The sequence below is a fragment of the Daphnia pulicaria genome, chromosome 4 (genome assembly GCF_021234035.1).
Source record: "Daphnia pulicaria isolate SC F1-1A chromosome 4, SC_F0-13Bv2, whole genome shotgun sequence".
Taxonomy (NCBI): Eukaryota; Metazoa; Arthropoda; class Branchiopoda; order Diplostraca; family Daphniidae; genus Daphnia; species Daphnia pulicaria.
Genome location: NC_060916.1, coordinates 9,669,334 through 9,693,032, shown reverse-complemented (window position 1 = coordinate 9,693,032; position 23,699 = coordinate 9,669,334). Strand labels below are relative to the sequence as shown.

The 23,699-nt window shown below is 39.5% G+C and overlaps 4 protein-coding genes and 1 long non-coding RNA gene across 9 annotated transcripts; 3 read left to right on the top strand and 2 right to left on the bottom strand.

Moving 5' to 3' along the window:
- The first annotated feature begins 2,262 nt into the window (after nt 1-2,262).
- Nucleotides 2,263-3,800, top strand: LOC124335874. Its single transcript, XR_006916932.1, has 3 exons — nt 2,263-2,457; nt 2,516-2,687; nt 2,753-3,800. It is a non-coding gene; the product is annotated as an uncharacterized LOC124335874 (long non-coding RNA).
- A 1,663-nt stretch (nt 3,801-5,463) lies between these two features.
- On the bottom strand, nt 5,464-8,225 carry LOC124335826. Of its 4 annotated transcripts, none has more exons than XM_046789307.1 (8): nt 8,074-8,225; nt 7,812-7,999; nt 7,569-7,729; nt 7,354-7,502; nt 7,162-7,284; nt 6,601-7,085; nt 6,429-6,542; nt 5,464-6,358 (listed from the first exon to the last, which is right to left on the bottom strand). In XM_046789307.1, the coding sequence occupies exons 2-8, from the start codon at nt 7,941-7,943 to the stop codon at nt 6,041-6,043; spliced, it is 1,482 nt and encodes a 493-aa protein (XP_046645263.1). In that variant the 5' UTR covers nt 7,944-7,999; nt 8,074-8,225; the 3' UTR covers nt 5,464-6,040. The 4 variants fall into 4 exon arrangements, with proteins under 4 accessions (XP_046645263.1, XP_046645262.1, XP_046645264.1 ...); XM_046789306.1 differs by having other exon boundaries at nt 7,812-8,018; nt 8,074-8,215; XM_046789308.1 differs by having other exon boundaries at nt 7,812-7,989; nt 8,074-8,215.
- Nucleotides 8,226-8,651: 426 nt separating this feature from the next.
- On the bottom strand, nt 8,652-12,730 carry LOC124335942 (calcium-activated chloride channel regulator 1-like). Its single transcript, XM_046789450.1, has 13 exons — nt 12,485-12,730; nt 12,270-12,404; nt 12,032-12,194; nt 11,667-11,959; nt 11,358-11,606; nt 11,199-11,287; nt 10,983-11,112; nt 10,769-10,902; nt 10,105-10,695; nt 9,703-9,952; nt 9,494-9,632; nt 9,045-9,428; nt 8,652-8,974 (listed from the first exon to the last, which is right to left on the bottom strand). The coding sequence occupies exons 1-13, from the start codon at nt 12,653-12,655 to the stop codon at nt 8,856-8,858; spliced, it is 2,847 nt and encodes a 948-aa protein (XP_046645406.1). The 5' UTR covers nt 12,656-12,730; the 3' UTR covers nt 8,652-8,855.
- A 334-nt stretch (nt 12,731-13,064) lies between these two features.
- LOC124338660 lies at nt 13,065-17,488 on the top strand. The gene is made up of 2 exons (XM_046792814.1): nt 13,065-14,238; nt 17,305-17,488. The coding sequence occupies exons 1-2, from the start codon at nt 13,169-13,171 to the stop codon at nt 17,336-17,338; spliced, it is 1,104 nt and encodes a 367-aa protein (XP_046648770.1). The 5' UTR covers nt 13,065-13,168; the 3' UTR covers nt 17,339-17,488.
- Nucleotides 17,489-18,893: 1,405 nt separating this feature from the next.
- LOC124335865 (THO complex subunit 1-like) lies at nt 18,894-23,021 on the top strand. 2 transcript variants are annotated; one of them, XM_046789357.1, is made up of 12 exons: nt 18,894-19,023; nt 19,104-19,186; nt 19,248-19,540; nt 19,742-19,964; nt 20,024-20,129; nt 20,196-20,464; nt 20,528-20,657; nt 20,721-20,929; nt 20,985-21,128; nt 21,203-21,350; nt 21,879-22,154; nt 22,790-23,021. In XM_046789357.1, exons 1-12 carry the CDS (start codon nt 18,982-18,984, stop codon nt 22,943-22,945), a joined length of 2,079 nt encoding a protein of 692 aa, XP_046645313.1. In that variant the 5' UTR covers nt 18,894-18,981; the 3' UTR covers nt 22,946-23,021. The 2 variants fall into 2 exon arrangements, with proteins under 2 accessions (XP_046645313.1, XP_046645312.1); XM_046789356.1 differs by having other exon boundaries at nt 21,876-22,154.
- Nucleotides 23,022-23,699: the final 678 nt, after the last annotated feature.

The following is a 23,699-nucleotide window of genomic DNA, read 5'->3' as shown; positions in this document are numbered from 1 at the left end:
TCGAAAATACGGAGAATTCTGAAATAGTATCTTGATACCCCCTATGTTCTTGTGCGACGAAGTTAAAAATTCTTCATCAATTTCATGTCCGATGGCTTGACACGGTAATTCTCCATTGATGTCCATTATTTTAGCTGAAGATAGTATCAGTAGTTGTTTGATGTCAAAATATTTTCCAAAAACGACCAATGACCTAAATGCATCGGATCCTGAGTCGGGGAATCGCAGTTGGCGTCGGGCCTCTAGTATTCCTCTAGTATTCCGAATTCCTTTCGAAATGAGATAAGTAAACGTTTACATGTCACTAGAAGAGGGACTCCTAATGCCAGAGTTAAAAACGTTTCTTCGTTTGTAGTCATAAGTGATTTCCGGATAGTTCCTTGGCCAAATTTGGGAACAAATGCAACCATGACATCGAGTAAGCTTTGAGCAATTTCATTAATGTGAATCGAACGCCCGTTCGCTGACGTTTCGTTCAAACATGGGACTATGAGGGACTTCAATTTAACTGGAAGCTTTAGCAACAACAGTAGGGAAAAGAAACGCTCCTGACTGCCGGTATAAATGTTTGTTAATGTTTTTTTACAATTTGAGTTGATCAATGAAGTACCTAACGATTCTAAAAAGAATCTGATGTGAGGTTTTCGTAGGGTTTCGGTTAGCTGTCAGCACTTAACGGCGTAGAAGAATGTTGATGAATTTTTCTTTCAAAAACTCTTTTGGTGTTGCGTCTAACCAACTCACTTTCAAGATTAGCATTTCAGCCACTTCGGCTCTCCAGCTAATGTTACGGCTAAAGAAAAAATCAGAAAAAGATTAATGATTTTATCTGTAAATAAATATAACTTGCAATTCTTTTGAATTTTACACTTCGTTCGCTGAGATGTTGTTGTTTTCATCCCAGATCTGTGCTGAAATCGTTTTCATCAGCAGTGAAAGCATCCTTTCATCTACTAGTTTTTGTAGAGATTTTTGGTGATACTGAAATGCCGTCAAAGTAGTCAGGCCGTTTGTCAGCAACTCTTCAAGTGCTGGCTTTGGACTTGTTGCGTGTAACGTGTCCATTTGTCCAATGAATTTCAGATTTTTATCAACAGCCCCATTTGTTGTTGCCCAAAAAAGCCATGGGGGTTAGCTTTGGTTAGTGCCAAGAAGCTCGGCAAGTATGGAAATGTTTCTATGTTCAGATAGGTTTTTTAAATTGAATCTGTAAAGTAAGAATGATCTAAGTTTTACTCATACCATTCGGATCAACAATTTTGTTTTGTACAAGAGGAATTATTGCTTGAAAAGCAGCAGTGGTTGATAAATGTAATGACATCTAGGGATTTCTACCTATGAAATTTGTCATTTCAAGCGCTTTCTTGCTTATTTTTTCCTTGTCGCAGTCAGCACGTTAGTTAACTAGACTAAATTTTGCAAACTATTAATTTCATTGAAAGATATTGGAACTTATTAGGTTTTAGCTTACCACTCGAACAACTCAGTATTGGGATTCATCCAATACTCTCCTTTAAAGAATTAGAACTGGAATGAGAGCAGTCTGTGTAATGCCAGAATCAAGTGATGTTTTGTCGCAGAGCTTTTGTTGTTTATTAGCTTTTCAGCTAGCTTTTGAAATACTCCCTCACGTGACATTACTTTGACATATGCTGTACTATTTTCCAAGTAATATATGGCGCGTAAACTGGATTTCATAGTCTCTAGTTTGTTGGAAAAATCCAAAACAAACCCAGCAATTTTGTGTAAATGGGACTTCATAAATTCTGAGCCAGATGGGATGTACTTGCTAATGTTCCCAATTACTCGGCAAAATCGAAAGAGAGTTGGGTCGTCATGGCTTTCCCATTTCAATTCAAAAAAGGATTCTTTCAACGCATTACCCCAATCTTCCTCGTACATTACCTGCAATTATAAAAATAATGAAAAAACTTGTTAGGGATGAGAAATCAAAAAGTCAATACCTACTCACATGTATACATGTGAGTAAATATAATATTAATAATATTAACTTTCATTTCAGGTTTTTCCAATGGATATCAAGAAGCATTCACGATGTTAGACGGCTTTCCTGGCGGATCGTCAACTCTTCCAATTCTGCCTCAATCTAAAAGACCGAGATTGAGTTCTTCTGACGAGAGATGTAAATATTTCTTTATTGATTTCAAATTTAAATTAATTAATTTTGTGTATTTTGAATATTCACAGGTGCTTGTTATGAAGAAATCACGAATATGGCCAAGAAGATTAACGCTATTTTCAAGTTTATTGTTGCACAGCAGCAAAAGAAAATCCTGCTCCTGTGCAAAACTATCACGACGTGATCGTGAAAAAATTTCTCTCCGTTGATGATGATGAAACTGGATTTAAAATGCTTATACCAACAGATAAGCCGGAGGAGCCGTATCTAATATAAACAAACTTTTGAAGACCAATGATCAATTCTCTATCAGCTTGGTAATTAAACGTTGTATATGTCGTATGAATGTTTATGTATTAAAGTTTTTTTTTGTAGACTTTGAACCTAATAGATTCGTATCAGTCTGCTGCTTCCGATGTTGACGCCATGATAAGAGCTGCCCTTTTAGCCATTCTCAGCGAAGCTGGATGCAACGCGATACATTGGCGAAAAACAGCAAATCTAACTGGATTGAAAAACATGTCGCATGTATTGGCAGTGTTAAAAGGTGAAATATTTTACTAAGATAATTAGAACGTTATAACTAAATAGTGGCTTTATTTTTTTATTGAGTCGCAGTTGATGCATACTAATTGAGGAAAGAAAAAAATTATAAAAGTGCATTGATGGCCAGTTTACAAACGGATTTGTAACCCGATTATTTACACAGTTTAAATAAGGGTTTAAAAACCATTTTTAACACAGTTTATTTCCCCAAAGCGGAGGTTTATGAATGGTTGTCTGAAACTGGCTTCTAGACCTCAAACGGCATCCTCAAACCCGTTGTAAATAGCCGTCCAAGTCGGAAGCCACGTTGTAGGGTAGCCAGTGATGCTTTGGGAAAGACGTAATCCGGCCTAAACAACTCAGGCTTAAGTCAACAATTGGCTTTCGATTTGTTTTCAACGCTCGAAATAACATGTCGAGCCCATCTATTTGAACGATAACAACTACGTTCCCAATACCATCGAGTAAGACTCTCAATGCACTTAAACTGTGGATGGAAACAGTAGCATTTGAGAAGTTACATTGGTAGATTAATTCTTTAATCTTATTGATGTTTTCATTGCGATTCATTGTAAAAAAAAATAATTTCCAACACTTAAATTCTTACGTGCTCTCGTCTATGGCTATGATTTTAAAAACAAACATTTGAGATGTTGCATTTTAAGTTGAAATGAATCATCTCCAGTAAATATTTATTTTTTCTTATCACCATGTAGCATCTTTTATTGTATCTATGTTGGAATATTTATTAATTTTTCTCTTTTTTTTATTTTATGAAAATATGGAGCTACTCGAGTTTCGTCCAGGGTCTCGACATTCCCATAGCCTTCTACAGTTACGGCCACGCAGCACAGATTCACCCGGGTGTCAATTTTGTTCGAGCCATCCACCCACCCTCAGCTGCCTATACCTAGGTCACATGCGTTGCCATTTTACGAAAGTCACATTTTAAATTCCTGTTTCCGCAAAATTTTCATTTTTCATTTATTTCAGCCATGGCCACCACGTTATAATTATAGTACAGTCAATCTGTAAAAAAACGCATCAAATCTGAAACTGCGTGTTAATTTCGATTTTCTTATACCAAAATAAAGGTAATTTTTAGGAGAATCTGCAGTTCAAAAGCTACCGATAGATTCGGTGGGGAAGATATTTAAATTAATAAAAAACGATAGGATGAAAAAACAAATTTTCATTTAATTTATTGTGTAAATATTTATAGTTTTTTATAAAAACCAATAAATGAGCTTTTAGTCTGGGAGCTGGGCGCCAAAAAAATGGCAATGGTTTAGAAGAAGGTTTGATGCTAAAATATGGTTAAGGGAGGTATGACACACACGAAAAGCCACGTTTGTCGACTGGCGGCCGGGCGGTTCAAGCGTGACGCGATCCCGAAGTCGTCGGGAAAGGTAAAAAAATACACTTTGTTTAGCAAGCCCAAATTATATCTTAAAAAATAGAGGGATATCAACTTTATTTAATTTCCGACAGACAGACGTCATAATCTGGGGCCTTGGGGCCATCAGACGTCGGTGTGTAAGAAATTTTACGAAATTTCAGTAAATTGTGAAAATGGCAACGCTGCATCCTAAGCGCCTAATTTTAAATAGAGAGAGTTGGGGAGGATCTGTGAGTTTTTAACTAAGTAAATGTGAACAGAAAATGCATTTTTCGGTTTTTTAAATAAGATAATGCATTTACTTTGTTTAACCGATAATTTTTTTATTATTTGGTTAGTGTAATTTGGTTGCTAAATTTTTGGCGGTTCAAATTTCTTCCCTATGTAACCCGCTTTTTTTCTGCTCCTCTTTCGTAAAAGCATACCGAACGTCACGGGAAACCCTTGACTAACAGACGTTATGGTTTTTCCCCTGTATTAGCATGGGTTGTTCCCCGCTAATGTGTATGCGCTTTGATGATATCGGAAACAAACGCCAATCGGAGCTATCGACCAATACTCGTTCTTCTTCTTCTTTCTTTTTGACGATATCTTTTAAGTATATTACTTATTTATACTATAGGCTACATATAGGCCTACTTGTGTATAGTTTCCCCGTGCTGTTGAAGAGAGACGGGATTCTCTCTGGTTGTCCCGCGGCCAACCACTTGCCCATCCGCATCGAATAAATCGGGCGCTTCACGCTATTGCAGCTGGAGTTGGCGTCGACCAATTTGATCCGATCGACGACGACGGCCAACGATGTCAACCGTTTGGTTTCTTATTCTCACTATATTGACGCAACAGAGAGAGTCTTTCTTGTTTGTTGGGGGGGGGGGGGAGGAAAATTTCCCAGTTCCCCCTTCCCTCCCCCGATCATTAGGCAGCAAAAGGCGGGAAGGAGTGGTGGGGTAAGAAGAGGGATGGAAAGGGTGAATGACATCAGCTGCCTTCTGGCAATGGTGGGGGGTTGGGGGGAAGCCTTTCCTCCGCTGGGTGGCTCTTTCGTTGTAGGCTATGGGAGGGGAAATTCCCCGCGCTTTTTATACCCCCCTTAAAAATGGAAAACACCGCTGGCGAAATAAGCGGTCCACAAAATATAAAATATAAAATTGTCGATTGACGATTATGGAGTATTTTAATAAACGAGCAATAGAAGATTAGGTATAATCTATATAAATTAAATTTTTCATTTCCCTAACTTAATTCTAAAATTAAATAGTACCCCTAAAACATGATTTTTCCCTATACCTCCTTAACAATGTCGACCGCATTGCTTAACAGCGCCAACTACAATCCTGTAAACGACGACAAGATAGGAGTGCTCTTAACACTAAACTCCTATACCATGTTTGTAGTGTAATCACAAAATTTGTTATTACAATTTACACACTAGCTTTATAAAATGCATGCACACATGCTTTGGGAATCAACATACTAAATACATTTTCCAATTTAGTCAAATGTACAATAAATGCAGTGCAGATCGTTATTTTGAAGGTACCTAATCATTATTAATATGAGGAAGAGTTGGCATGTTGTTGTTGTTATCTAGCACTGCATAATATAGTTTGTCCACAAAATTTGTACGTGTCAAATTAGTGGTTAACTCACAATTCAATTTTATAATGAAATCACCAAGTTTGTTATTACAAGCTACACATTCTTATAAAATACATGCAAGCAAATGCTTTGAAGGGTCATCACGCTAATTACATATTCAAATTTCGTTAAATGTACAGTGCAAGTAATAGATCAAATGTTCGAAGGTAAGGGCAGCGTACCTACGAAGTACTAATACATAAAAAGAGTTGACATATTATTGATATCTAGCACTGCAGAATATCTACTTTGTCCTCAAAATTTGTACGTGTCAAATTAGTATTAAAAAACGTTGAGTCAGTTATTATTGAGATTTAAAAAACTCCGCAGTGAACCACTTTGCAGGACGCTCTCTCGTGCAACTTCAAATGACTCAGAGAGTGACAGAATTCGAGACCATTCACCAAACGAGCCACGAGTGGAGCTCGCCTCACGTTGCGATCCGAAAACGGCGCCAGTAAAATGACCATATCAGACACACCGTTGTGTTGGGGTCCATTGCTGTAGTAAAGACCAACGTCACCTCGTTCCATGATAAAAGGACGTTGGTAATAAGCGTTCTCGGTTTGAAATGTCATTAAACTCCGACTGTTGTAAGGCGATCCGAAAACAACGAAGAGACTGATTCCGGCCTGGACAACAAATTTTCAAGATGTGAAATATAACAAACGAACAGGCAAACCAAAACAAACTAACAATTACCTTGACCACAACCGACTGAAAATAGCTAGCGTAAGTCGATGAGAACGAACGGATAAAGATGCTCTTCAGCTCAGAAGAGGCTTGGGGAGCCAGTTGAAAGAGCAGCGTTGCTTTCTAATCATTCAGCATTACATTAATAAATTTGCACTCTTTTAAGGCTTATAAATATTACCCTGTCAAAGTTGACTTCTACCGTCATGGAGCAGTATTGATGATTGGGATACAGCTGTTGAGGGCAAAGAAGGGAACGAAGCACCGAAACTGTGTTGCTGTTGTTGCTGTTGGATGGCAAAGAGCTCGACGACGAGGACACAGGGACATTGATTTGCTGTTGTTGACGGTTTTGCTGAAGCTGAAGAAGGAGAATAAAAGAGAGGATATTGAGTCCCGCAGCATTGACCGCCTTGTCGTCGATTTGATTCATGAGACACAGTTTAATGCGATTGAGCCAGGGTAGGGACGGTGCCATTTTTCCGTCGACTGTCTCGACGTTCATAGAAATGAGAACGTTTTTGGCTCCTTCGAATGTTTGAGCAAGGGATAACGCTGACGAGTAGGCAGACTCAGCTTCATCTTCGACGGTTTGATTACTCGGCCGTTGGTACTTAAGATTACTTCTTGTACCATCTTGCTGAGCTTCCATTTCGTGCAAAATTCCTGCGATAAAACGCGTTAGCAACATATTTTTCCACTGATATGAATGAAAATGACAATTTGGACATCACAATGCTACCTTCAACTAAGCTGATTTGTACTGCATTATCCTCTTTAAGCTGAGCCACGTGCTTATCTAAAATCGATATACTCTGTTTCATAGACTTTAAATACGAATCGATTTCCATTCGACGTCCCAATGCTTGACACAAGGATAAAGACACGTAATAGGCTTTACTTTTTAAAAGGTAAAAGCGAAGTTATTTGTTACCGTAAGACAGATTCAGCTGCACTTTATTCTTCTGATTCTGCGACAGGTGTTTCTCAACGACGTCATTGCCTAAAGGTGTGATCGAGTGTATGGCTAATTGACAAGAAAGACTTGCTAGTTCGTCGCAAGTATGACACCACGCTGGCTGTCTGCAAGTAAAATTAAACGAAAGATATTTTTCACTAATTTCACGAAAAATCTAGACATATATTGACCTGCGGTTAGAACAATTAAGGTTGATAATTTTTTCTTGAAGCTCTAAAACTCGAAGAGCGTGTTCATTAGTTCTTAGGCTGACTAGACCACCTCCGGGAGAAGTCAGTGTACGACATGCTGGGCAAATAATCGTCATCGAAGAAGAATCTAATAGCATTTTCTTTCAAAACAATGACAGAAACATTTGTTAAATCATAAATCAAAACTAAAGTTCATTACAGTAAGCAGAATTGAATATTTACTCCAAGACAGCTGATGCAGAAGGTGTGCAGGCAGCTGAGGAATTTCGGCAGACGATCAACGAAATTGTACTGTTCGAAACACACGGCACAAGTATTGAGATCGTCGGCCTCGTGGACGACGGAGGTAGCCATCGTATCTAACTTGACGTCTTGTCTTACGATTTTAATTTCTCTAAACCTATTAAAAACTATCATACAATATTTACACTAAAATTTCAAGGATGCAAACAGCTTCAGATTAAGCAATAAAATGTAAGAATACCGGCGTGTTATGTAGGATTTAAACGATTAAACAACGCGTCAAACACTCACGCCAGGCTCATTCCCTGTAGTCCTGAATGAATGTGAAAAAAAATCTTGGTCTGAGCTGAGACCGTCGAGATCGTCAACCGTCGTCAACCGCATAGGTGATCTTTCGTGATTTGACCCACAGGTGTGCTGGTGTCGCTCTTTGACAATCTTTAACAAACTCAAGCAGAGGTGGCGTTGGTCGGTTCAGACATTTGAAAACAGATAACTTTTTTTAAAAGCGTGACCTGTGGAAAAGAAACTGCGAAAACCGACTGCCAACAGCTGCCATATTAGTGTATAGGGATATAAATAATTTTATTCTAATTTTTTATTTCCTCTGTTTTGTGGATTATTGAATTCACGTTCAAGTTCACGTATAATATAATACGCTGCTTAGGGGATATATATATTTTTTTCGTCATCCGTCGCCTTTGTTATGCTACTAATCACTGACAACTTTTATTACTTTCATGCTAAACTTCGTATCTTACCTAAGTTTAAATCAAAACAGGTAACCAGTAATTAGAATTTATGTTGATGAATCGAAAATATTAATGTTTCGTTTGAATTTATTGCTCTGCTTAACTTAGCTAAACAGGTGCGAGACATTTTTTGGCATGGATTGTATTCGGAAGACTAATAATAAGGCATCAAGCGCTATTGAAAAATGATTTGTTTCTCTAATAATATCCATTTTCTCATAAGCCACTAAATTATAAAATTCGTTAATATTTCGTTGGCAAATTCAATAGCTCAGTCACGATTGATCCAACTCGATACGACCGAATGGACTTTCGATATCGAAAGAACAGATAAGCAGGTCATAAGTAAGATAAGCAGGTCATTGGAACTCGTTAGTCCGCTGTTGCTTCCTATAATTCAACAAGATCATCTGCAGTTAGCCTACGTTCTTATCATTGAATGGCGTTTAACAAAATATACCAGCTATGGTTGTTGTCTGAGGAGACCAAGTGGATGTTGATGAATTCGATTTTGTCGTAGAGGACATGATTGGGGTTACGGTTGGTCTCGTTGTTGGTGGTTGTGTTTCCGGCTGTTGAACAAAAACTATTTTGACGGATACGACGTTGGAAGTGTTGCTCGCCACGTTCCTATTGTTGATGGCTCTCAGAGCGATGAAGTACGTCACGTTCTCAGACTTCTTTGGAAGAGCAAGAGACACGCGCTGTTTGCTACCCGACTCGAGAGGTTGCAGACTGCCGTCGAGGACGTCCCCCTGTCCGAATTGCACCGGCAAGTCGGAATTGAAATTGTTGTCCAACAGGTTGTCGAATACATCAGAATATTTTATCTGATACTCAGTTGCTGCATTACGTAACAAGGAAAGAGTGTAAAATTCATATCGGTTGTCTAAACTCATTAGCAAATACCGGTTCCGTTATCGAGTTCTTGTCCAGGTGCCGTCCACTCGATTGTCAGCGACGTACTGTCGACCTCCGTAGCAACGACTTTTAAATCCGTCACACGACTTGGTGGATAAGAATAGGATGGCGTTAAAGGCTTTTCCACCTGAAACAATACCCCAACATTGAAATCAAATTTACATTTTTTAAACACACATTTTACTTATACGCGTTACCCTGAACGTGCCACCGGATTGAACTCGATCGAAATCTCCCATTGTAGTACGTTGTAACTGACCCATGCCATCGTCGATGTAGGACGACTCCGTGCTATTGACGACACACACCAAAGTGTAACGCCCTGCGTTCGAAAGATCTATGTAGTAGCGGGAATAAATTCCGTCGCTCTTGGATGTGTCGGCTCCAACCCCAGTATCCACCAAATCAATCACTTGAATAGCAGTGTCAGGTCTCTCCACGTAGGCCCTAAAATCAATTTACGAGAATTAAAAAAAAACTTTGCTGGGTCAACATTTAGTGACTCATGACAAGGCTCCGGTTATTAATCGCCCGCAATTATTCAGCGACATATAGTATGTTGTTATTTGTATTACAATAAAAGCAAAGGTGTTGTTTACTGAACGTTGGCACCGATGACGCGATTTCGTCCTTGTTGGACGACAGCCACTAGCCGGACAGGTGCGATGGCAGCATCCACGACGACTGTTCCACTAGGGACCGAACATTCCACGGTGATTGGGACCGTTGAGCTGGATCTCGATTTTGACGTGACGATAACATTGACGTAGTCTGTCGTACTGGAACCGACGGTCAAGAAGAAAGTCCACGGACCTTCTTCGGCAATGCCAGGAATCACGATGTAAGCCAGCTTGGCAGCATTGTCAAAAATGAGCGTGTTGTACACCTGGCCACTTGGTGACTTGACAGTGAAGTTCTGCAAGTAATTTCTGTTTGTATATTCCGTGCGGAAGGTGAGATTTCGGCCGACGGTAAAGTCGACAATGACGGAATCTTCGAATTGATTGCCTTTTTGGTATTTTTTCTGGAACAACAAGACAGTCAAGTTCTCCGATGGAACTGCCGGTAGATAAGTTAATGATCCTGTAAATGCGTCGTTTAGTTCGTCGTTGTTGCCGTTGTCGTTGATAAAATAACTTTTCCCGTTGGTTTTGGTCGCCAAATTTTCGATTTCATTTTCAGCGTCGCGTCTTTATCAAGAAAAAAATAATAAATAAATAAATAGTCAGTATGCTGAATTCCTTGTTTCATCAACATTTTTACCCAAAAGCAATAGAAACAACTTGGATTTTTGCGTCAATCAGTTCGGGAGTTACATCTCTTATGAACGGATATTCATTCTCCAGGCCGTCAGTCACCAACACGATGACGCCTCCATTACCACCAGGGTGCAAAATCTAATAACACCACAACTTCATGTTAGAATAAGCTATTCTACTTTCCTTTTTAATGAGAATTTCGGATTCAGAAATGTTACGTCAATCGCCATTTGGAGTCCGCAGCCGATACACGTATTATCCTCTGTTTTGTTGGGAACTTTGTCCATCAGTTGTTGCCGCGTTTCATCGTTTACGACAGTCATGTTACTTAGCACCGTCGCATACGAACTATGAATATAAGACAAAAAGGACAAAAAGAATAGGATGAATTTAATGAAAAAGTTTTAAATATATTTAGTTGTAGCCTCATTTACTGGAACTTGACGATCCCTAACGAAGTTCCTTCGGGAATGTCATACTGAATCCAACGTCGAGCCGAATCGTACAACCTTCCAATACGATTCTAAAAGAAAAAATCGCATAGTAAAATAATAGAAATCGTATAGTAAATATTCATTATCCAATGTGCTTACATAATCGACCATGCTGCCCGACACGTCAGTAACGAGAACGTAACGAGCTCCGTTCAAAACTCGGACGACATTAAATGTTGGCTTCAAATCAGCGATGGTGGCTGGCAAATTGTTGTTTTCGACAAAATCGATGTGACGTGTAATCACCGACCAGACACTTTGCGTGTCGCAAACTGCGTTATGCTGATTGGGTGCTTCTCGATTGTGTTTGTGAAGACTGGATTCCTCATCGTCACAAAAATGCATGGCCTAAAACCATGGACGGGGTTAATGAAATTCAAAAACACTCTTTTCAATAATGGAAAATACCGATTTGAGCATCCTGTAATCAGACATGATGGACGATCCTGGTCTGAACTGGTCTGTGAAACTGTAGGTGCAATTTGAGTCGTAGAGGCCCGTTTGCGGATCGACATGACAGCCGTAATCAAAAGTAAAGTCAACGGGCTCATCAGAGCAAACATTAGGCACCAAATCGGCCGTTTGTTGCCCGGCAGATGCTGACCGGTAGAACATTGGGAAGGCTGACTCATCGCCCGTGTAGCCGTGCTCCTCAAACACTCCGTAACGCAGTCGAGCCCATTCTCTCACGATAACCTTGCCTGTCATTTAAAATTAATTTTACATTGTTGTAATTATAATTAAGGTACGTACAATATCAAAATAAACACTACCTGCTGGCCCAAACTGAAACAAGTTGAATTCCGAATCGAAATTCTTGACATAATTGGGCGTCAAGTGAATGTATTCGCCAGGATCGCCACATCCGCCCAATTGCACGGTGTATGGTCTTTCTCCATATTTCCAGTTCGGAAGGTCGATTTGAATGTCCGCATTCTGGTTTAGTTCATAAAATTTTGCCATTTGCGAATTAATTTCTCCTTTTTATGCGATAAATTTATTCAAGTATACTTGCAAATTTTCCCATGTACTGGCGTTGGCTATGACGTTTTCCCACGTCTGAGGGATCAGAATATTCACTGATTCAATGTAGGATCGATTCCGAGTTGCTTCGTACAAATCAGCTGAAGCTTCAGTGATTAACAACTTTAAGAAGAAATAATAAAATTCTTTTGTAACAAGAACAAGGAATAGTAAAAGCTTTGAAAGAAACTCTAAAATGTTACCTTGATGTTATCCAATAAATCATCAGCTTGATCTGAGGGAACATCAGGTGAAATTGCTATGACAATATCCCGATAGCCGTTGTTGGTTATGTTGACTCGGCTGCCGATGGCGCGAAGAGACAGGCAGCTAAAGAGCAGCAACAAGAGAAGACGATGATGACAGACCGCCATGGTGTCGTCGCTTTTGGAACTATAAAGTGGAACTGAAAAGTGAAATTTTCGGACCAGTTTATATACACGCAACCTAAAGGTGAATCACAGAAAAAAGATTGCTCAACCGTTTGCGATCAATTGAATAATACCGTTAGATAGCCTTATAGGCCTACGTGACAAATAAATTATCTGCAAGCCGTTCGGCCCCTTTTGCTCCTTTGTCATGGGCCATGGGTATTTTTTTTTTTTTTTTTTTTTAGCGATATCTTTTTATTTTTTCCTTTATCCTGGTGAAGTTGAGAAATTTTGATAGCAAACCGGGGAAAAAACCAACTTTTTGTCAATTTTGATACTTCAAAGTACAATTATAATCCTATATCTCTCGACCTTAACGGTGTTGAACTCTTTATTTTAGCTCCTCCAAAGATACAAACAAAACACAAACTGGCAACGCCGCCGCCTCCCAGCCGGCTATAGCCAGTCCCCTTTCTCTTCAGAACTTTTTTAGCTCCGTCCGAGTAAAGTTGTGTAATGGCGGGTGGTAGTATTTCTAGTGTTTCTTCTTCCGATTCGGCTAAGTTAAGGCGTGCTGCTCTAAATTCAGTGAAAAGTGACTCAGAAAACGCTTTATCGATTCCGATGGGTGGCGCTTCTTCAATTCTTTCGCCGAGTCGCCGTTCTCGTCGTAGTGATTCGCGTGGTCGTAGCCGCTCTCGTGATGGCCGCTCACGTGGTCGTAAGCGTTCTCGCTCCTATTCGCGTTCCAGATCTCACTCCAACTCTAGAAGTGGCCCATCTAGTTCTCGTTCACCTTCTCCCAAGAAATCTCGCAAGGATGGCGACGATTCGAGCGGATCTGCGGGTGTAGCCAATGTGTCTATGGTTCCTCGTTCACGTGTTCGTGAGATTCGCAAATGGATGAAGGAGGGCATCGAGTCCAAGGAGGCTACTACTCTGCGTGCTTCTTACAAGCCAGCTTTTGAAGGAGATTTTGAGTTGATGGCTCCCAATTTAGATCAGTCCATGGTGCGTAAATGGCTTCGTTTGGTCAACGACCCTAATTCGTCCTCAATTAAGTTGAAAGACTTTTGGGAGAAGCAGCTTCTTGGACTGCAAAGAGAAGTAAAAGACGCGTTGGAGCCTCTCATTTTCATGCTCAATTCGATGCCGAGTGGCTGTGACGCTGAGTTACCGATGACGACGGCTATTCGTATGGTGTGCCACGTGTTTTCTCATCTCTCCAAGATGCGTCGGTCGAATGCTATGCGCCATGTTGCCCCCAAGTATTCCACTATGCTGATTGATCCACTTCTTTTCTCTACACGCGATCATCGTAATCTCTTTGGCGAGAAATTCATTAATGCCTTGGAAAAAGAGGCTACTGCTGATGTCAAGTTGGACAAAATTGGACGCGCTGGCGGTCAGAATTTTAGCCGTGGAGGCCATAACAATTTCCAAAATCGCAGAGGCGACGGTCGTTCAGGCGGTGGCGCCAATTTCAAGTCTGGTGGCGGCGGTTACAACTGGAACTGGAACAAGCAGCAGTACTCCGGCAAAGGGAAGCAGTACAGCAATCAGCAGTCTGGATCCTACAATAACAAGTACGTGGATTTTACTATTCCCATTGTTGATTCCAATGTTGTTGTTCCCGTCGGCGGTCGACTTTCTCATTTTGTCACAGCTTGGCGCTCTTTAACTGACGATCCTTGGGTCTTGCGTATTATCGAAGAGGGTTATTTGATTGATTTTATTGAGACACCAATTCAGAATTCTATTCCAGTCGAATGTGTAATGGATGACGAAAAATCAGCCTTATGTGACGCAGAAGTTGTTACTTTATTGGCAAAAGGTGCTATTGTCAAGATTAAATTTCAGACAGAATCTGGTTTTATTAGTACCATGTTTGTTATTCCTAAGAAAACGGTTAAGGGCATTAAAAAATTTAGGCCTATTCTTAATTTAAAGCGTTTGAATTCCTTTGTGCGTTACGAGCATTTCAAAATGGAAGGATTGGACAGTGTCAAGTATTTGTTAAAACCGAATGATTGGCTTGTTAAAATCGATTTGCTAGATGCATATTTTTTGGTTCCCGTTGCCGCTCAGCATAGAAAATATTTACGTTTCTTTTGGAAGGGAGTTTTATACGAATATGTTTGTCTACCCTTTGGTTTGTGCTCAGCCCCCAGGGTGTTTACGAAACTGTTGAAGCCTATTATTCGTCGGTTACGAGCGATGGGAATTCGGTTTATTATTTATTTAGATGATATTCTTATCATGGGGGAGTCTCCCGAGGAAGTGCAGCGTCATTTAAAAATTGTGACAGAATTGTTTATTTCTGTCGGTTTCATTATCAATTGGGCTAAATCTGAAGTTTCCCCTACCCAAGTCATCGAATTTTTGGGTCTCCAAGTGGATACTCTGGCATTATCGTTCTCGCTGCCCGAGACTAAGGTCGAATCTATTATTGCCTCTTGTGTCTCATTGTTAAATCAGAATCTTGTCAAATTACGAGATCTGGCGTCCGTTTTGGGAAATTTTTCATGGGCAATACCAACGGTCCCCTTTGCCCAAGGACACTGTCGTTTGTTGCAGAAATTTTACATTCGTTCAGTTCGTTATTTTGAAGATTTAAATAAGACGGTGGTTTTGCCTACGGAAGCCCGCGCCGATCTCGAATGGTGGGTGGCCAATCTTAGACACTCAAATGGGAAAGCGTTTTTTCTTTCTGACCCCGATTTAGAGATTTGTTCTGACGCTTCGTTGAAGGGTTGGGGTGCTGTGTGTGATGGTATTACGACTCGGGGCCCCTGGCTTAAAGAGGACGGTTCACGTCATATTAATGAGCTGGAGTTGATGGGAGCGTTGTTCGCTTTGCAGACTTTTACAAAGGATTCTGCAAACATTTCAGTGCATTTATTTTTGGATAATTCGACCGCAGTGGCGTATGTAAATAAGTGTGGGGGTACACGTTCTGGTTCGCTGACGGCGATTGCCGCGAAGATTGTTTCTTGGTGTGAAAGTCGTAGCTTGACCTTAACAGCATCGCATTTACCTGGTATTCTCAATTCGGTTGCAGACAGGGAATCTCGATCCACGCTGGACGCAAGCGATTGGATGTTGTATCAAGAAGCGTTCAGACTTCTCCACAACCTTTGGCCAATGCAAGTGGACTTATTTGCGGCAGCGTGGAACGCTCAGCTCCCTCAGTTCGTGTCCTGGATGCCTCAACCGAATGCCATGGCGGTGAATGCTTTTTCAATCAGTTGGTCGACCCTTCAGGGGTACTTGTTTCCCCCCTTCGCGTTGATTCCTCGCTGTCTTGCAAAGATCAAGAAAGAGAGAGCAGAAGTGGTATTGGTCTGCCCGCTCTGGACCTCCCAACCCTGGTTTCCACTTCTGATAGAGATGGCAGTAGAAATGCCGCGCGTGTTCAGATCGCACCCGTTTCTATTACACTCCAGTCTGTTGGAGCCTCATCCTCTTCTGCAATCGGGGAAATTCCTTCTGTCCGCCTGGAGGTTATCAGGCAACGCCTCGTTTTGCGAGGCTTTTCGTCAGAGGTCATTGAGATGTTGTTGGCCAGTTCAAGAAGAACTACTGTCGCTTCCTATCAGTCGGCCTGGAACAATTGGCTGCGCTGGAACTTGGCGAGGGGTTCCGATCCTTTGTCAAACACTTTAAGCATCGTTTTGCAATATTTAACCGAGCTTTTTAGCTCAGGTTTAGCTTCAAGTACTATCAACTTGCATCGTTCCATGTTGTCAATGACTTTGGAGCCATTAGAAGGTCATAATATTGGGGAGCACCCCCTTGTAGTTCAGTTGTTGAAAGGTATTTTTAATTCGAAGCCCCCTCGTCCGAGATACGACGTTATGTGGGACCCGGATGATGTAATTCAGTTCTTTATGTCCGCGAAGGACAATGCAGATTTGTCTTTCGCGGTTCTTTCATACAAATTGGTGACTTTGATCGCTTTGGCGTCGCTTCTGCGAGTTTCGGATTTAGCCGCTATTTCCCTCTCATCCATTAGTTTTTCCCCTCAGGCTGCAAATTTTTCAATCTCTCGTTGGAGTAAGAATCAGAGTAAAGGGCCGTTACGTTCGTTCGTTTTGCCCAGGCTAACAGGTCGTTCTTGCCCAGTTGAATGCCTCGAAAGTTACATCGACCGGACCACTTCCTTGCGCGATCAGTCATCAGATTCCCTTTTTCTTGGAACAAAGAAGCCTTATAAGCCAGTTGGTTCTTCTACGGTCGCTCGTTGGATCAAGCAGTGTTTATTAGATGCCGGGATTAATCAGTCCTTCTCGGCTCATTCGACTAGAGGTTCGGCTGCTTCGAAGGCGGCTAAATTGGGCGTGCCGGCAGATCAGATTCTGAAGGCCGCTTCGTGGTCAAGAGAAAATACTTTTAAGCGCTATTATCATCGTGTTAGCTTGGTTTCTGTTGCTAACACAGTGCTCACACAAACAAAATAAAGGTGTCTTTAAAATCACCGTTAAGGTCGAGAGATATAGGATTATAATTAAGGATTGCTCGAGGGTCGCGAAGCGACCCGATGAGCAATCGGAATTATAAGAAATATAGAACGAGACCTTAACGGTCTCATTCTTCCCGCCCTCACCTGCCCTTTTTTGTCTAATCTTTTATATTTTTTGTCTTTATTTCAGGAAACGTCCGTTCCAGAAGAATGGCAACAATTAACAAGCAATTCACTCCCCATGGATCAACACAGATAAAAATTTTTCTCATTTTCATATCATGTTTTTCATTATGTTTGTGTTCGCGATAATCAGAGCAAAAAGTTCTGAAGAGAAAGGGGACTGGCTATAGCCGGCTGGGAGGCGGCGGCGTTGCCAGTTTGTGTTTTGTTTGTATCTTTGGAGGAGCTAAAATAAAGAGTTCAACACCGTTAAGGTCTCGTTCTATATTTCTTATAATTCCGATTGCTCATCGGGTCGCTTCGCGACCCTCGAGCAATCCTTAAGTACATCTTGGCATTTTGCCCTGGAGACAGCGTTGTGACTGTTTTGTTTGCGTACTTTAGCTTGAGATATAGTAATGTTTTGCGAGTTATCCTTTACTCCCATCAATTGTTACTAGCCAATGCAGAGAGTAAATAACCCAAGATAATTACATTAAAGGCTTGACAAAGAGTTATTGTAGCCAGCAAATAAAAAACAAAATCGACAAAGTTTTTGGCAATCATCCTTCTTCTATTCGTTCACAGGGACGATTTGAACAGAGAAAACAACTTCTTCTCATTAAAGGCTCTCAAAGCGATCGCCATCTACATGTTTAATTACAATAGAATAAGGCCTAAGGATTCGCGTTTCTTGCTTCAGCTTACGTGCCGCGTCATCTTTCGTTGATGACGTCCTGCAGTCCAAATGACACAGATAAATTGGTTTGAAATAAGTAAAATTTTATATCTTTTATCTGGTGTTTTATAATGCTACTAATAATTTCCTTTTAAATTATTCTTATTTGAGATGATCAAAGGCGAAATAGGATTTTAAAAAGTGCCACAAACGGCGGTTCCCTGCAGTAAAGAATCGATATCTCTAATCCTCTATGCCTTTTCCTGGTGCACTTCAGGAAGTAGACATAAAATCAGAGCTCGTAAGCAAACAGAGGTAGTTCAAATATAGAGACAAGAACAAGGTTATGAAATCTCGGTAGATAGTGCAGTCGATACTGTAGTTGTAATATGGCAGGCAATACCTGCCGATTTTCATAGGAAATCAAATGATAAAAGTAATACTAATGGAAGTTGAAAACATTCGAGTATTTGAATGCGCTTAAATATTGTTTAGTAGTGAAATGAGTAGCATTGGAATGCTATTGAAAATATTGAGTTCAAAAAGGCTGCTTATTGTCGATTACATTAAACATGAGAAATGTCTTAAAATTAGGTAGTTTTTATATGGGAATTTTATCTTTATTAAACTCGGTGCAGTCCCGCGTTAGATGATTTTTCAAAAAAGGACTCTCTTTTGTAGAACACCATTTTTATTGATCCGTCGACTCGCCATCTAGGGGATGACAATCAAGTAACATTTTTGTATGAAAACGTCAAAACGGTAATCTCAGTCAAAACATATTCTTTGAACAGATAAATTATTTGATTATCACCGATTACTTATTAGTTAAACTTGAATGGTTTGACATTTACTTCTTTCCAGAATTTCCGCTTTCCGGATTCGGAAAAAAAAATCAAGTTGATTTTAGAATGGCAACATTGCAATTTACAAACTTGGCAACGCAACCAAGTTTTGAAGCGTCGTCTGATCGTTTCGAAAACACGACTATTTTTATGTTTCTTACTTTGTAAAAAAACCACTGAAATGGAAATATTTGATTTTGAGAAAACTCGGTGTTCGTTTCTGGTACAGTAAAAAAATCTATCAATGAGCCATATTTGAAATAAATTGAAAAATCTTATGTCTTCTGTGTTTGGTTTCTGTAGGATTCCATTTCTGAAGCTCTTAAACTGGGTGGTCCACCCACTATCAGTGAATTACTTTCAGTTAACAATACAGCTCATCTTGGGTAAATTTAATCAAAGCAGAAAGTATTTACATATTATTGTAATTAAACATATTTATTGTAGGGAAGCTGATAAAAAAGCTGTATGGGATCAGGCGTTTAGAGACAGATTTTTGAGTGATTCCTCAAACTTTTCCATACCATTGTTTGAAAAGTTGTTGCAGTTGAGTCTGGATTGTGCAGTAGCTCTAGTATGTTCTCCAACACTGCCTGTGATTTTGCTCACAGATGCTTTTGACATCCTGTCTCTGGAAAAATGTGAGGAAATTTTCTACATGGTTGAAATGAAAGTAGCGATTTGGAAACAAGAGCTTTTCTTCAATCAGTGTAAAAATACCTTACTTCGCCTTTGCAATGGTATGTAAAGACATTTTTCCACAATTCTATTAATGTATGACACAAATATTTATGTAACTGGATGCATCTAATTCTGTATTGATATGAATTCAATCCATTACTCTTATTTCAATGTATACCACTCTGCTAAATTCATTTACAGTGTTTCGCTTTATGTGAGTTGTGTTGCTGAAATGAATTTTATATGTATATTTTTTTCAGATCTGCTGAGGCGCTTGTCCCGAAGCCAGAACACGGTTTTCTGTGGTCGAATTCTTCTATTTCTTGCAAAATTTTTCCCATTCTCTGAACGATCCGGACTTAACGTAGTAAGCGAATTTAATTTGGATAATTTGACGACATTTGGAGCTAAAGATGAAAGCTACGCTGCTGATATATCTGCTAATTCTGAAAAGCACAAGGATGCAATGGAAGTAGAAGAAAGGTATATATATTTGATTGACAAGTTATTGCAATATTTTTCTAAATTTTCTTGTTTTGTAGTTTGAGCTCCGACTACAATCTGTACAAAAAATTTTGGTCCCTACAAGATTTCTTTCGAAACCCTAATCAGTGCTATACGAAAATCCCGTGGAAAACGTTTTGTTTGGTAGCTAAAACATCAAGTATTTCAAGTTAAAATTTTCCATCTAACAGAAAAACAATTATTCTTTAGCATACTAGTGATGTTTTGTCTGCATTTTCTACTATCAAACTGGATGAGCGGAGAAACCGCTCTAAATGGGATGAGGCAGATGTGGCATTAAACATCGATATGAATGAAACCAGCATGAATGGTGGAAATGTCCAACAATATTTCGCCAAATATTTGACGAGTCAAAATCTTCTCGAACTTCAGCTCGGTGACTCCAACTTCAGACGTTACATTCTGCTGCAGTTTCTGATTATGTTCCAATATCTGGATTCACCTGTCAAGTTTAAACAGTTAGTTTCAATAAGTTTCATTAGTTAGACTATTTCAACCGCTTGAATTGCTTCTATTTATAGCGAAACTCACAAGCTCAACGAAGAACAAACTACGTGGGTTTCCGAGGCTATCGATCAAGTCTATCGGTTATTGAAAGATACACCTCCAGATGGCGCTTCTTTCGTCCAATCTATTCGACACATACTAAAGGTATACTGAGTTGTATAAAAGTAGTTTTAAAAAATATCATCCAACGGTGTTTGTTGGATGTAGCGGGAAGAATTATGGAGCAACTGGAAGAACGATGGCTGCCCGGAATTCCGGCCCAGCATAACCAGCTCAACCACTGATAATGATACTATAAAAGATGGTACCAATGGAGAAAAAAAGACGATCGTAGTTGGCCGACCAAGACGGCTCAAAAGAAGTCTTGGAGATCAGATTCGAGAAGCTTCAAAAAGAAATAAGTGCATTATTGGAAAGTAGGTAAATTATGAAATTATTTGAAAACATTGAATTACAGCTTTTTCTCTTTAGCGCTGAGATGAATCGTTTGTGGAATCTATGTCCTGATAACATGGCTGCCTGTCGATCTAAAGATCGAGATTTTCTACCTACATTAGAAAACTATTTTGAGGAAGCCATTGAGCAACTGGATCCTTCAGTGGAAAGCCAGTACAAGTAAAAATTTGCACTTTAAAGCTTACATTTTTCCGAAAATGTTTTAACTGAATGAGCGATTTTCGTGTTTCCAGGCGAGTTAGTGAGGCTAATTTTGGGTGGCGTGCTTTGCGGCTTTTGGCTAGACGAAGTTTACATTTCTTCACTCATGGTAATACTCCTATCACTCGGCTGCCAGATTACTTGGAAACGCACGTTCGCAAACTGGCCAAGGACATGCAGGTAGAGTAAAATCAGATGAATATCACGGTTCCCATTCTGCAATACAGGGAAAAGTCAGGGATTTAGGTTCCCATTTGGGAATATATATATATATATTTTTTTAATATTTTGAGGTATTTTGAATTTTGTTATCGAGACCCATAACTTTTGCACGGGTTTTGCTGTTAAACAAATATTTTGAAATAGTTGATCCAGAAGAAATACAGACGAGTTTGTTAGGTGTCAGGTAATTTTTCACATTCATTTGTCTGGAAATCCCTGGATAATCTTGATATATTACTGGTTTTGTAGTTGGCTTATTCAAATAATATGATAATAAAAATTATAGGCTAACATTTATAAGTATTGTGGGAGAATGATATTGTATGCTACGTTTACGAAAAGCATTTATCGAAAGGGTTTGAATAGGCAAGCTTAGCTTGCAACTAGCGATTTGATAAATATTGTCCTAATTTTCTAACCGTGCAAAATTTGAAAATTGATCAAACCTTAGTTGCGTACATTAATAACAATCTTCTCATTTAGCAGTCAGCAAATGCATTGCCTAATGTAAAACCGGAGCCAGTGGACGACGCTGGTGAGGTAGAACAAATGGAACCGGAAGCAGACCCAGTGTCCAATAACTCGGAAATTGAAGGAGTCCCAGAAGAAACTAATGTAAAACCGGATGAGATGGAAGAAGAAGAAAGCACTGAAAAGAAACCTGTACTTTGCTGCACAATGGATCAACTCACTCGCTTAGCAAAACAAATCGGGACTAATTGGAAACTTCTCGCACCAAAACTTGGTTTTGGACCAGATGAGGTAACTACAAAATTTAAGACGTTCTGTTTTTTTCGAATTTTGAATTTAAGCCCTTTAGTTTAATAGTCTTAATGACGCTGCATTATTTTTTCAAACATAGAAAACGAGTAAATTCCGTCATATTATTAGTTTCCTAGTTTTCTTGGCTATGATAATAGTTTTATATACAGTGGATGCATAAAAATTGCATCCACCTGAGCTGGATGTGCACCAATCAGCTTTAGGTTCAAAATCTAATCCCGAGACGTACACAACCTGAATTCAAATATATATATTTTTTAAATTATTATTATTATTTTTTATTTTTTTTATGTTTAAAGTTAAGATTCCAGGAGAGTTAAAAGTTGTATTGCCAACAGTGGAAAAATACCTATAGATGTGTAGATAGCGTCTAGTTTGATAGGAAATCGATATGCTGCTCACTGGCTCCACTCATGCAGCCTAGGTGCCAAACCTGAATATTTAAAAAGAACGTAGATGGCTAACGGTCGCTGACATACTTTTATCTTTAAAAAATATTCTTCCGATTTTCTTTTTCTTTTTTTATTTCGAAAATACCCATTAGCAATATATTATTATGACATGCCAAAAGAATCAATGCCAAAATTGCTGATGTTTTCCAAAATATTTTACAGGTGGAGTATTTTGAAAGTGAAACAAACGAAGTCGAAATTCAGGCTAAGAAAATGTTTCAGATATGGTTAGAAAATGAAGCAGATGCTACTCCAGAGAACCTGCTCTACACATTAGAAGGCCTCGGCATGTTAGACAGCGCTCAGGGAATATTATGATTTTTATTGCTTTCATATGCCTCATCTTGTTCACAAAAAAAAAAAAAAAGAAATACACAAAATTTTTACAAGAAAATTCACCTGTACGCTTCTCGTTCCTTGAGTAGCACGGAATTATATTGTTCAGTTCACACATACCGTGTCAGCGGGGAGAGTATTCATAAGCTCTTTCATGCCTCCCTCCCCCTTTACAGAAGCATTTTTATTACCTTGAATATATTATTAAAACCTAAAATATTGTGTTTAAGAAAATTTTTAGTTCTTTATAACTTAAGATACACTAAAGCATAACTAAGCTAGTGTAATTTCGAATTTAACATTTGTATATGATGTAAAGTGTTGGGCTAAGCAAACTGGAGTTTTCAGAGTTTTTTTAAAAAATAGATTAGTTATATTGTGGGTCTTTTGTTTAGGCTGCCATCCGAGAAAGACCAGAAAACCCCAAGTAAGAAAAAAGAAATATTCATGGTGTGACATTGTATTAGTCAGAAAGCCAGCACAAAGCTTCATGGGGGGGGGGGGGGGGCCGTTGAAGCAGTTCAAGCAGCAAGTGACAACCACGGTAAAAGCGATCAATACTCATTGGGTCGAGACGCAGGGCATATAAAATCGCGAGAAGGACGACATCTTTTGGTCTGCGCGTGTGTACTTGATAAGCATGCTGATAGACTATGACGTAAAACAACCTTGCTTGCTTGAAACGTAGTTTTCTAACTAGAAAAGCAACGTTTTAATACAAAGGAGACATGCGAAG